This window comes from Perna viridis, chromosome 8 (genome assembly GCF_037379345.1).
Source record: "Perna viridis isolate PV_CMFRI_1.1 ecotype Kerala chromosome 8, ASM3737934v1, whole genome shotgun sequence".
In the NCBI taxonomy this organism is placed as follows: domain Eukaryota; kingdom Metazoa; phylum Mollusca; class Bivalvia; order Mytilida; family Mytilidae; genus Perna; species Perna viridis.
In genome coordinates this window covers 9457692-9471961 of record NC_142452.1, presented here as the reverse complement: position 1 = coordinate 9471961, position 14270 = coordinate 9457692, and the positions used below count along the sequence as shown (strand labels likewise).

General features: G+C 33.3%; 1 protein-coding gene across 1 annotated transcript; it reads left to right on the top strand.

Annotated features, from left to right (window-relative positions):
- Positions 1-3417: 3417 nt before the first annotated feature.
- Positions 3418-4401, top strand: LOC148609234 (uncharacterized). Its single transcript, XM_088540594.1, has 3 exons — positions 3418-3578; positions 3769-4038; positions 4348-4401. Exons 1-2 carry the CDS (start codon positions 3464-3466, stop codon positions 4011-4013), a joined length of 360 nt encoding a protein of 119 aa, XP_088396720.1. The 5' UTR covers positions 3418-3463; the 3' UTR covers positions 4014-4038; positions 4348-4401.
- Positions 4402-14270: the final 9869 nt, after the last annotated feature.

Genomic DNA, 14270 nt, shown 5'->3' with positions numbered 1-14270 from the left:
TTTGCTGTGTACATGTCCTTTGGCAAGTGAGTACAAAATTTGTTAACACGAACTTCTTGACATGTAACTGTGCATTTAATTAAATTAATCCAATTTTACGGATGGAACAAAGTTAAAAAAGTGCCCGTTTTAGTAATACTAATCCCGTCATATAAAACACTGTATGACGTATTCATAAATGGTCATCACAGTGACTACAAATGCAAAGCAGACCTCCCTCTAAGTCGCCATCTTAGATCCGCCGGACACACCCAGGAGGATCTCCACAACATTGTTGTTACGATCATAGAACATAATAAAAACTGGTCAAAATGTAAAAGAGCATCTCGCGAAAGCTTTTGGATGAAGAAATTGCAAACAACTTCTCCAGATGGAATTAACGAGAAAAAATAATTCATTTTTAGTCTTGGTCTAAGGCTGGTACAGCACTACTTGCTATACTACTATATTTGGACTTTTTATTTTTGTTTAAATTGTTTTCCACAGTTAACTGTATCTTTGATAAAAAGACCCTCTTTGTTATTTTCATTCAGGCTCTTTATTAGTTGCTTATGTGAGCCTTTGACAATCACCCACAGCGTACGCGATTCAGCTTCTGAATCTGTTTTGATCTTGAACTTTGTGAGTATTATGTTCGTGAAGTTTTGTGAGTTTTATGCTCATATAGTTTTATGAGTTTTATGCTGACGAAGGAGATCAATTATCCGAAATATTCGATTTAAATCTTACCATCTTCTGGTGATGTTAAACATATTTAGACGTTTATATATATAAAGTAAGGTATCAGTAAAATATTGTATACATTTTATATACTGCATGTATAAATATATGTATATGAGTCTTTTTCATGTTGTATCCACTATTAACACGTTTTTACCATTTTTTTTATTAAAATGGTTCATATGTTAGCGACAAATTGATTCATAAATCGGATAAATGACTGTACTTGAAAAAACCATACTGGAGTTTATGAGAGAAGAATGTGCACTGTGTTATCGCAACCGACGTACATTTTGGAAGACAAAGAAATGTGGCATTAGAATTGCAAATGTTTGCAAGTCTATTTTTGCACATAAAGGTATATCTTAAAAATGATAATGATGGTGATTTCTTCACATGTCCATTTTAATTCCAAAAGTTCAAACAGCGAGGATCATTCTAGTATTCAAAGATTTTTTGGCGGAATACTTTTACTTATTTTGTATAGCTATATTGTGTTTGTTGGTACTTATTACCATACTTATTATTATATAAAACCTAGATGTTAACACACAGTGACTTATCGCGGAATATTAGCTTACGGTAATTGCATACTCAATATATACCTACAAATTTGTACAATCTACATTGAGTTTTAAACACGAGACTCTGTTTTTAATAATATATTTTTCGTCAAGTTTTGTCAAGTGACTATCGTATTGTATTTGTAAAGTTGTGTAAGGTTTCATATTTTGGAGGACATAAATGTTATGCATTTTTAGATTTTCTTTCACTGTTACTTTTAACATATCATATAAATATCCAAGCGCTGTCCTCTAATTTATATTTATTATTTACATGAAAACATTATTTGCCATATTAAAAGTTTTTTTTAAAGTTCTCAAAACATTTAATCAAAAATCGATTAAATGGTTTGGTTGTCTGAAATATAGTAAACACTGTTTTACACTCTTAATTACCATAGAAATTAGAAGTGAAAATGAAAAATGCCGCCATCTATAAATAGCTTGGTCTTATTTTAAGAGAATTGCAGATGAAAGAGTATATAAGGGAATCAAGATTCTAGCGGAAATCAAAAGAATGTGATCCAGGGACAAAGGCTAGACATGGAAAACAGACAAACACAACAAGGAACATGAAATAAACAAAATAATACATACAAAGTAGCAAAAGTAAATGTGCAACTCGGACTCTACTAAAAACTGGAACCAGGTGTACCGGTAGTGTCGGCGTCCTCTGCTTTTCTAGGAACAACTGCCGAGTTACTCATAAAAAAGTCATCCGGGGTAGACGAAAGCGGAAAGGAAAAATATGACATGTTGAACAAATCAGTTTTCATAGTGAAGATGGATACACTGTAATGATCCACGAGTTCATGATGACGAAAAACAACGAAAAGCGTGTTGAGTGCATATGATGTAAATTTGAACTAGCATACACAGGTGTGACAAGTAACATAAACAGGCGTGACAAGTAACATATACAGACGTGACAAGTAACATGCTATATCATCTCAAGTTTAAAAACACTTATCGGAAAATTTTGCATATCTGCAGGGAAAGCAACACAGTCGTCAATGCACGAATTTGTTAGCTCGTCAAGGACACGAACATTTTTGTCATCACAATCTGAAACTCATTACAAATAGTTCTACTGGATTATTTACCATTACACATTTTCATACATATATACTAGTATAAAGTTGATTCAATTAATATGCGTATAGATTACAAAACCAAACAGAAAACGATAAGAGAAATTTCCTGGTTGTAATTGCCTTAACAAAATCCACCTGTTAACCGGTTGGCAATTGCAGATGATTTTGACAAGGCTCTGGTTAACCTTCATAAGCAACATTTCCTAAGTAATATTGACTTCCCAGTTATATGCATTCTCTTTCCAAAGATCGTTTTTTCAGCAACATCTATATTTTGTTTCTAACCCCATTAAAATGTCATTTAATCCCCCATGCACATAACAGCGTGACATTTGCCGCCGATGATAAGAAGTCTCTGAGGGTTATTAGTGGTCCTTGTTTTTCCCATGCAGTTTCTCATCGAAGTATTTCTGCAACTAGTTTCTTTGTTCGTTTACCATCGTTTCCTCGCATCTAGCATTTTCCATTTACATTAAAATTATGAAAATCTACCAACATTTCACACTTGATCAAGATATGAGTTGAACAATATGGTAGTGTAAGTGAAATAATTGTGTTAGCGATGATGATAAACCCTTATACGTACAGTTTCATTTCAACTATATTAGTAACCACGTAATTCATAATTGTTTATTACTTCACACTCTTTAAGTATCATTGATTATACAAAAGGCCAAAGAGGATACATGTTTGCATGACATTTTATGGAACACGTAAAGAATAGGTATAACAAAGTTAAAAACTCGCTGTAAAAACACCGACAAAGCCTTAAGTGAGCTATTGTTTTAGAAGTTATGATTGATGGTAAGCTTCACATTTTTTGGTGCGTTATCATTGAATTGCATTGTGTGTTATGTTCATCTGTGCAAGTTATTGTAATAAATAATAATAAATGAGCAAACACATCATAACATTCCTAAATGAGAATAAATTACATTAATAGTACATTTTTACTTTCATTATCATCACAGTCAGCATATTTTAATTGCTTGTTAGTTTTTAAAACTAAATTTTTCTCAACATTTACGTATATAAAAGACTGCCTATTCTACACTGTTATCACCAGATATAGTCATCACTTCCAACATGAAAGCAGTGATTCTCCTTGCTTGCTTGTCTTTAGCATTTGGATCAGGATTTTACGGAGGTGGTGGAGGTCTCATCGGCGGTGGAGGATCAGTTATACGTACACCTTTTGGAGGTAAAGTAAAAAAAATAGCAGTAAATCGGCTTTTCTTTTTCAAAGAAATCACAAGTGTCTCTAAACGACAAAATTTAGAATAGCAAGTAGGAAACACATGACCTATAAGCATTTGAGAAAATAAATTAAAAATTCTGCTCATTGTGTTACTACAACAAAAATGAAGACGCATATTTGAATTTTTTTCTAGCGCTTCTATGTACCTGCAGACCAGTATGCCGCCCGTGGGAAATTAAATTGGCAAAACATTGCATCCTTCCATTTTTACCCCGTCTTTGGGATACCTGCTGCGTTAGGCCAAGATTTGGATTGGGATACGGAGCTTTAGGAGGAGGGATAGGAGGTGCCTTGATTGGAGGAGGTGGTGGAGGTGGTATCGTTGTTGGAGGAGGTGGTGGTATCGTTATTGGGGGAGGCGGAAAGGGTGCCTACTAAGTTCAATATCAAAATCAACCAAAGGGTAAATATCTACCAACATATTGAAATTGATTGACCAACAAACTTTATAAGAATATTATTGAGTTTGTTGGCTGACAATTAATTGATATAGTAATGAATTTATGATTTTATTGTCGATTCAATTCTAATTGATGCAAGTCGTTAAAATATTGATAAAGTCAAAATTCCTTGTTCTTTCAGATTCTTGAAAGATAGACATTTCTGTTTAGTTGCAGTACTTTATTTAGACCAAAAGAAAAATAAAGCATTTTCATGTTGCAATTTATTCAATATCACTGAATGTATTTTTATTCAATTTATTTAATTGTAGGACCAAATCATGAAGAAACAAGAAAAACATTGTTGCAATAAATGATTTATGGTATTTTTTATTTCTGTGAAATTAATTAGACATCGAAGTTGATAACTTTGGTAATGATGTCAAATTTGATATGCCTTTGCTGCTGATAAGTTGCTGATTTTCTGTTGTCATATATTGGAAAAACTTAAAATTGCGATTACCTTTAAGGTAAAACATTTCGCATTTTTTTTTTTAAATCCAGAAAATGGTAAGACAAATACATCACTGAATTAGTGAAGTAATATTGTCACGTTTATTATTAAAGCTAATTTCATATTCATTTCTGAAACGACTTAGTTATGATTTAGTTTTCTAGATTCCAATTGCAGAATTATTTTCAATCTATCATACTTTTTATCATGTACCATCATCTTTACATGGAAAAGGCAAATCAGTACTTGTCCAACCTATAATATGCTTATTACAAAGGTATATCGCCTGATATTATTCAACACCCAAAACATATATACCACATCTTTCACTGGGATGTTTTACAGAATACATCATTTATACGGAATAAAGTGTACTCTCTACGAAATTTTGTATGTTGGTGAAAACAAAACAAATATCAGTACGATAGAATGAAGCAACATCGGTTAGATACTAAAGCTCCATAATACACGATTCTGTATAGCCATTTTACTTTATCTTGTCAAGACTGATGTTTACCGATGAAAGTGCGCATCATCAAAAACATTTACCATTAAAAAATATCCTTAAGTTTAGAACATCGTTCAGTACAGAAAAGTTACTGGTTAAAGGAGACGTGACACAAAAATATCATTTCATAAACGTTTATATTTATAAAAACTATAGTTTTCTTAGATACGAGTGTAACAAACGTTTTCTCATTAGGTTAGCGCTAAATAAAGTTAGAATGATTTATTTGTGTTTTCACGACGACCTAATTAATATGCATACACGTGCCCCCCCCCCCCCAAAAAAAAAAAAAGAAAATAAATAAAAAAAATACAATACAATAAATAAATCTTCGAAAATAGCTTGTAAATATGATGCAAAGTCATCCACTGTTCTGTGTATGGCTGCAATAATCGTGTTTAGAAAGTAAGAAGATAGAGTTCTTCTCGTTTCTGTCTGCTTTTTATATTTGTTAGGCTTAAATCCCCGCTTGGAGAATACACAACTACTTTGCACACCATTTTTAGGACTGTTCTTTTTGCACACCATTTTTAGGACTCGAACAGGAGGGTACAACTATAATAGTGACACTCTTTGTATCGTCCTTTCTTTGCCACTGGGTTATGTTAATAAAATAATAATAATATGGACTTAATTAAGACCAAGAGGAAGCGTTGGCGGCGGCTTTTATTTTTACATGGTTCTGTGACCCATGACACAGGTGTAGACACAGGTGTATGACTTCGAGATATAATTAAGTCGCCGACCACGAAGTGGCGGTGACTTATTGTATTGTTTTTACTGTGTTTCTTTTTCTTCCTCTTCTTCTTATTATTTTAAGTCACCTGTCATAAAAATGTTGATAGTGTCCGCCCTTTTTCTCAGTGGCTGGTCCAACAGAAATGAAACTTTTCAAGAAGTTAGAACTACTCTTCCAAGGATGCAGATCTTCAAAAAAAAATTGCTGATCAGAATGTGACCAAACTTGGTTATTAATCTCAATAGTCCAAACAAAATTTGAAAACAAATCGCGTTCGTCTCCGCCGCTTTTTTTCAAAACGGCCGTTATCGCGGTCCAAAAATCAAATTTGTCCGATTTTGATGAAAATTGATATCTAGGTTTTTTTTAAACCGCTCCGATTAATAATCTGCGTCTCAATCGGCAATTTGAGCTGCGTATTTGCTGCCATTTCCAAAATGGCCGCCAATGCGGTCGAAAACTTTAATTTGTCCGAATTTGATGAAAATAGACATTTAGGTCCTTTAAGTCGCCCCAATTAAGAATCTGCAGACACATTGGCAATTTGGGCTACGTATCGACCGGCAATTTCAAAATGGCCGCCACTGCGGTCGAAAATTCAAATGTTTTCGGTTTCGTTGAAATTTGATATCCACGTTCTTTATGCTGCCTTGATTAATGAGCAGTTCAATTGACGATATGTTTCTCAAAAGACAGATCAGGAAACAAGGGGGACTACACGTTTCGGGAAACGTAAATTTTAATTGAATTTCTTTTGGCTTACGGATTTTGAAATAAAACAATTTACATCGAGAATTTGACACATAAGTTTTTTTAGGTCAGTTAAAATATTCAATTTTAGCAAAAAAGATTTAGAACACGAGGAAGCTTGAGCACGAAACCCTTTCGGTTGTCCAATACAATTATCAAAAACCAATAAAAAATAAACATGTTCGTATTATCCTCTGTACTTGCAGTGATTTTGTATTACACTGCTTGGTACTGGTACACTTGTCAGGAGTAGAGTTCCATAAAAAGGTTAAAAATCAATATTTTCATTGAAGATAGAGATCGGAACAGTTTAAATCTTAGAATATGAAATTAATTAATATTATATAAAAAAGTTCAATCTTACAGAACATAATGAAATATTTCTATGTAATCTTCAAACAGAAGCGGTGTAGTCTCATTGTGGATAGTCTACTCTTTATACATGTAATAGATTTATATTTCTAACATTATTTATCATTTACTTCTCGAAGTGGTTTAAATTGATACAACTGTAAGTATATAGTCGTTGGCGAACAAAAACTTTCAACATTTTCACTCTCAATTGTAGAAATTATGTAGAAAATGAAGAAGCCCCAGGCATTTCAACCACCCGATCTATGAATTGAGTACCAATGACGTAATACGATCAAGTGACCACATGGCTAATTAAAATTCGTATGGCTTGGGTCATCGGCGATTTTGAATCAATTTATCTTCAATTAAATGGCGTAAGTGAATAAAAGGGAAATTTTGATGATATAGATTATTTGAAATAAATCAAATAAATCAAAAATTTAAAAAAAAGTTTCACGTCTCCTTTTAAGGCCTACACTCCCTTGCGGCTACTGGTATTGGGAATCTGTCAAGTCCTCAATGCAGTGTGCACTGCCTTACGGCTGCAGGTCTTGTAAATCTGTCAAGTCCTCAATGCAGTTTACACTGTCTTATGACTGCAGTCGTTAGGAGTTTGTCAAGTCCTCAATGCAGTATACACTGCTTTAGGGTTGCAGTTGTTGGGAATCTATCAAGTCCTCAATGCAGTGAAAATAATTAAATAAGACGACAGCAACAATGTATCACTCAATATATTATCATAAACTCATGACTACCTTCTTTTAGAACTTCTGCATCCTGTTGGATTTCATAAAATTCGTACTCTTCTCACTGCTTGCTTACATTCTCAAAACTTCCGAATTTGGAACTTGACAAGGGCTTCATAGGTACGTTTTCTTTTAAGTACATATTGACTAGTTTCATTTGTGATGTGTTTGTTTTTCCCTACCTTCCGAATCTGTCAGATCAGAGCATTTTCATGACAACAACAGAAATTTTCTGCATATTCCATTTATTAATAAAAAGTGAAAAAAGAAATACCATCTTATTAAAAACATCAAAAAGTTCATGTTGTTTTCTACAGTTACAACAACACCAGTGCCAGCAATTTTTTTTAAACATGCATTGCAGGACCTATGTGTAGAAGTGTTCCACAAAGAACCTCTTGTTCTTGTGACTGTTCCCAATTCTTTTAACAACCCCTCTTTTCAAATCTTTACGAGTGATTTGAATGTGTTCAAAATGAGAAATAATCCGAATAATACGACTGCTTCATAAAATAACCAGGAATCAAAGAAAATTCGAGTAATCCGCATGTTCGACAAGGATGAAATGTAACTCACTTACAAGCCTTTTATGGCCTCGTTGAATATTCATTCAAATGGGGAGTCTGAAGGACTGTTTTGAATTCCAAAACTGCATATAAATTCATACAAAGCAACGATGCATATAAGGATCATCTTCTCATTCAATAAGCAATGTCTCTACGGCTTACCATTATTTTACCCGAGTGAAAGAGGGATAACAAACATACCGTGGTACTGTTTACTCATGTAGTTGTATTAATTTTATGTGAATTATCAAAGACCTTTAAAAACTCTTAGATAATCTTAAACCTCGCTTCCTCGCTGACATCAACTCGCTCATTTAAAATTTTTAACCTACCATTACCTTATCCCACGATGAGTTGAAACATGGTCTAAAAGAAACATTCCACAAATCATTCAATTGCAAGAATGGCAATTCTTACAGATTTCTTGTTTTAGGCTCATATATTACCACAACAGTACAGTGAGAGAAAAGCTGTAATACCGAGCAACAAATAATTAGTATGTTGTAGTATGTGAAAGACAAAAACATTAATGAAGCTAGAACTTTATTTCAGATATTAATATAGTCTCTTTATTATTATTTCTAAGTTTGGAGAATGGTTTTCGTTTGTTTCGTTAGAAACTGAAGGGACCATCGACACAGCTTACTCTGCGTTCTTTTTAGAACTTCACCTCTAGTCCGACAACTGTAGTCATCTCAGTACAAAAATATATGACAAACGAGACGATTTTGATTTTATAATTATAAATTTTCCTTTCATGTGCAGTAATATACCTGCTTCCTCTGCATATAGTATTTATATTTTAAGTTGTCCAGTTATGCCAGAGCTAGTATGCACTATTCTGACTTCCAAATGAGCCATTATCGCCTGAGTGTCAGGCTTATGGGCCATTATTTCTAAAGATACGTCTAATACTAATTTTCGATATTCAAATATTATTGATAAATATTCTGTTTTCGAGAAAAAAGATAAATGATGGATTTTCGTAATATCAATTTATCTTCTGTACTTTTAGTAGTAAAAGGTAAAGTTACAAAAAAAAAATATATTTTCATCCTGGATTGACGCATCTTTCCCACAAAGTTTAAGATCAATAACCTCTTTTCTCTTTTGTCTGTGTTGTTATGCTTTATTTGTATTTTGTCTTTTTTACTTGTTCTTATTATCATATATTTATTTATCATATCATTACTGTTTTGATTACTGATTTTACCCACTTTGTCTGTTGGCAATTCTATATTGCCTGTCTTTATTGCAATAAACCGGAAATAATTAACCGTAATGAAACCAGGAGGTAAGCGCGCATTGTTTTAACTCAAAATTCCCATATGTACTAAGTCAGGTTCATAATGGTGGTTTCCAACTTTCCGGTATTTACCTTGATATTGCAAATTTGAAAATTGTTGTGCGGACTTTCATTTTTACCTTTTGACTATCGCCTAGAATTTAATAGTTCGGTAATATTGTGATGACCCTTCATTTGCAATAAAACGGACAATTCATATCGACTATTGTACCCAGAGAAAGTGCAAGTGGTACAATAACATCATTAATTACAATTCCTTTATAAAAATGATACTATTGAGTCTGGACAAAATATTTTGATAATGATTTGACAGTAGTTTTCATATTTTTGTAGCACAATAGGTATGCATGTTAAAAGGTATAAACATTCATTATGCACTGATACAATATAATCAAGATTGCATTTTTAACTTTACTGTATCGCAATATCACAATATCAGCTAAATATACATTTTTTAAAAAAAATATTTTGTATTATTTTAAAGTCAAATACGATTTTGAAACCAATAAGCAATTTTCAAATTGATTTCCCCTTTCTACCAATTACAAATGAACAATCCTTATCGAAGAACAATCACTATCAGCCAACCTATTCGGTAAACAATCCTTTTCAATTTGTCTATGCGATGAACAATCCGGAACAGCCAACTAATTTGATGAAAAATCACTATCAACCCACCTTTTCTCTGAACAATCCATATCAACCATATATATCAATCCCTATGCCTCATACTTAATAAATAATTCCAAATCATCTTTCAAATATACCGCAGATGTTTTCAAAATGCTGGAATTTTTTTTATCGACAACACATTTGTCCAGTATAGTGGACGCGATTTTAAAACAACGGTCGGCATTCCGATGAGAATGTGAAATTGTGGTCCTCTACTTGCTGACCTATTCCTTCACTCCTGTGGCTGACTTTATAGATGATCTCATCCGAAAGAAAGAACATTGTCTAGCTAGATCCTTTTACCTCAGTTTCCTCTATATAGATGTATTATTGTTAAACAATCCTAGTTTCGGGGATTTGATACATCGATTCTATACCAAAGAACTTGATATAATCGTTAATCGTGGATCGTTACCGTGTATCCATCTGCACCATGAAAACTGATTTGTTCAACGTGTCATAGTTTTCCTTTCCTCGTTTGTCTACTCCAGACTTAACATTTTATGATGAACTCGGCGGGTGTTTCTAGAAAAGCAGAGGACGCTTACCCTACCGGTGCACCTGGTCCATGCTCCCAGTTTTTAGTGGAGTCCGAGTTGCTCATTTGCTTTTGTTACTTTGTATGTATGATTTTAGTTACTTTATGTTCTTTGTTGTGTATATCTGTTTTGTTTTCCATGTCTGGTCTTTGTCCCTGGATTGCGTTCTTTTGATTACCGCTATAACTTTGGTTCCCTTGATTACTCTTTGGAAAAACATCTTGAAATATTATGATATATATCAAAATATTCTCTACTGCATACAAAACAACAGAAAAACACTTTGTTTGTATCACACAATAAAGTCTTGTTACTGATTGAACTATTCTAATAGCCATATTTTTGGCAAAAACTGGAAGGTGGCAAAAAAGCTGTAATGTCAAAAATAATTCAAACCAGTGAAAATTTGTGAAAGTTTAACACAATAATAATGATAATTTTTCAAGCTTTACTACTTCGCTACAATTGTGTATGATAAGGGAAATGATAAGAGGAAATGGAAATATGTGTAAGCATTGTCAAACTCAAAGAAAAGGTTTGAGGGACCCAATAATAAGTTGTATTCAATAAAAATAATAAAAGAAAAAGAAATATATGTCATTAAGAAGTCGTATATTCAAGTGTTTTCTGTGATATTAAAGAGGATTCTGTACTTTCAGTGAGACATAGTTAAAAAGCAACTTAAATAACATTACTGTATCTTTCAATGAACTATACCTGTTTTTTTCAAATGCAAATTGAGTTAAGATACATAAGTACAACTTTTTACTGAAAACTGTAAAAGTCAAAAGAATCAATCCTACAATCCTGTAGCAACATAACCCTGTTTCAGAAGCCTATTTGTTAGAGTTATAGCGCGATACAAAACGTCTGCATAGTTTCGGCAAGCTCTGACATAACGTACGAATTGTGATATGAACACCCCATATGCTGAAGGGATGTTGCCACAGATGAAAGGAAAGTTGACAATTCTGAATGAAAAGTCATCACGTTTGTCGTAAAGTTTGGTCAATAGTTTTTCTTTACCATCGATTTCTAAGTGTAGGTCAAGATATGAGGCTGACCTTACAGTGTCTGTAGTATCCTTTATCTCAAGTTCTTTGGGGTAGATGCGATATATCAAATCCCCAAAATTAGGATTGTTTAAAGATAATACGTCACCTATATAGCGGAAACTGAGATTAAAGGATCTAGTCAAACGATATTCTTTCTTTCGAATCAAATCAGCTATAACGTCAGCCTCATAAGAGTGAAGGAATAGGTCAGCAAGTAAATGAGCACAATTTGTTCCCATTGGAATGCCGACCGTTTGTTGAAAAACACGTCCAAAAAAAGTATATGAATAGATATATCTTCGAAAGAGTACTTTTTTATATATGTCTACAGCACCATCCACCCACCATTAAAATATAAGAAGCAAATTCAGTTTCAGGTTGATTTTGTACTATTTTGAACTAGTTTGTTTTTTGTCAAATAAATAGTTTTATAAAATTTAGACAGGAAGTGATTCTTGCATGTCAAAAACGTTAATAACTACTTCAGAAAAACTGTTGCTGCACTTTTGAGATGAATAATATATAGATTGTGTAAGAAATTAGCACATTGCTCGAGTTATTATTCTTGATCTGGTTGTTATATAAGTGGGAAATGGATGTATGATTATCTCAAAAACACATATCTGAATACAGAAAGGACCGTTACGAAAAAACAAAAATTGCGTATATAGACAGAAAAAACATCAATTTTTAAACATTTCTACACTATAAACCATCTCTAATAAATTAAAGACAACAGACTGAGAAATCCTTTTTCATATTTGCTGTATTATTTCATTTATGAAGAAGGTACAATTACGAAACTGTGGTAAGGAATAACACAAGATCGCAGACACTCTATATTGGTTTAACTCACATGATACCCACAGTAGCTTAAAATAAATCCCTAACCCGTACTTTACTATAAACTCGGAGTATGACTACGTTCACCGGTTGGGTAAACGTCCTCTGTGATATAACAACATGACGCTGCATAAAAAAATAAAGCTACCCATAATCATCTTGGAGTAACAATCTAATAATAGTAAATGGAATACATGCATTGATAACCTTATTCTTATTGTATCCACTTGTTTGTACTACGGAAATTAGATATGTTAGGTAGAAAAAATATTGATAACTTATACCTTGTCTTTATACGTCCCATCCTAGAATGTGCCAGTGAAGTCTGGAATATTTGCGGTGTAACTTACTCTAACAAATTGTAGAAAATACAATTGGAACCCGCGAAGATAGGAACAGGTCTTTCAATATTTACGAAATGCAAACAGGAAAAAGGCTGGGAAAAATTGTCTGACATGCCTAATTAGAAAAATATAAATGTTTTAATATACAAAATGGCAATGCTTTTTCGTCTACCCCGGACTTTTTATATGGAACTCGGCGGGTGTTTCTAGAAAAGCAGAGGACGCTTACCCTACCGGTGCACCTGGTCCATGCTCCAAGTATTTATTGGAGTCCAAGTTGATCATTTGCTTTTGTTACTTTGTATGTATGACTTTAGTTACTTTATGTTCTTAGGTCTGTTTTCCATGTCTGGTCTTTGTCCCTGGATTACATTCTTTTGATTATCGCTATAACCTTTGTTCCCCTGATTACTCTTCCATGTTATCTCCCCTCTCTTGATTCATGTAGCTCCGCCATCCTACATAATAACACCTAAATGAGCTGTCCCGTACTACCATATATCATGTACTTATTTACAGCCCTAGATTAATCCTACCAGGAAGAATGAACCGGCCAGCGAAAGCTATATTTTTATATAGCCTAGTTGGTAGAATGGTCTAGGGCGCAGGACTTTGTTCAGGCGGTGTTGCCATAAATGTCAAAGCGGTACGAGTTCGAGTCCCGCGGTAGGAACGACCTAAAATTTTCTTTGCAAATTTGAGTTTTAACATCGTTGGAAATTTTTCAGATCCTTCTGTAAGTTTACATTATCTTCCCTGTATCAATTAGATCCGATGGAGCTGTGTAGCGAATAGAATAGTTACATTCTGAGACGTTTGTATATATTTTCTTCAAAAAATTGAGAAATGACAAGTACTTGTAATCAATTTTATGTCTTACAATTAGTTTATATTTTTAATTTCTGATCGATCAACATGTATTTGTTTGGTATGATGCATATTTCGTTCATGTAAATCAATGTTTCAAAAATATTCAGTATACAACTGTCTTTTAGTTTTACAGCTTAAATACAGACGAATGATATACCTTGCAATAAAATCTTTTGAACTCAATCGTTCTTTATCAATTATTTAAATAAAGTGTTACAGTAATGTTGATTCATTTTCTCGCAGATTTGCATAGCATGTCGTAGTTTATTCTTTCTTCTTTCGTCTACCCCGGACGTGATATTTTATGACCAACTCGCCGAATGTTTTGTGAAAAGCAGAGGACGCTTAGTCTACCGGTGCACATGTTTTAGTGGAGTTTGTCTGGTCTTATATGTGCTTATATCGCGTTCTTTGTTGTGTGTTTTCTCTGTCCAGTACCCTTGGAATAT

Coding starts and splice junctions, on each gene's coding strand:
- LOC148609234 (XM_088540594.1), top strand. CDS start 3,464: ATGAAAGCAGTGATTCTCCTTGCTTGCTTGTCTTTAGCATTTGGATCA. Junction 3,579..3,768: donor TATACGTACACCTTTTGGAG/GTAAAGTAAAAA, acceptor ATTTTTTTCTAG/CGCTTCTATGTACCTGCAGA.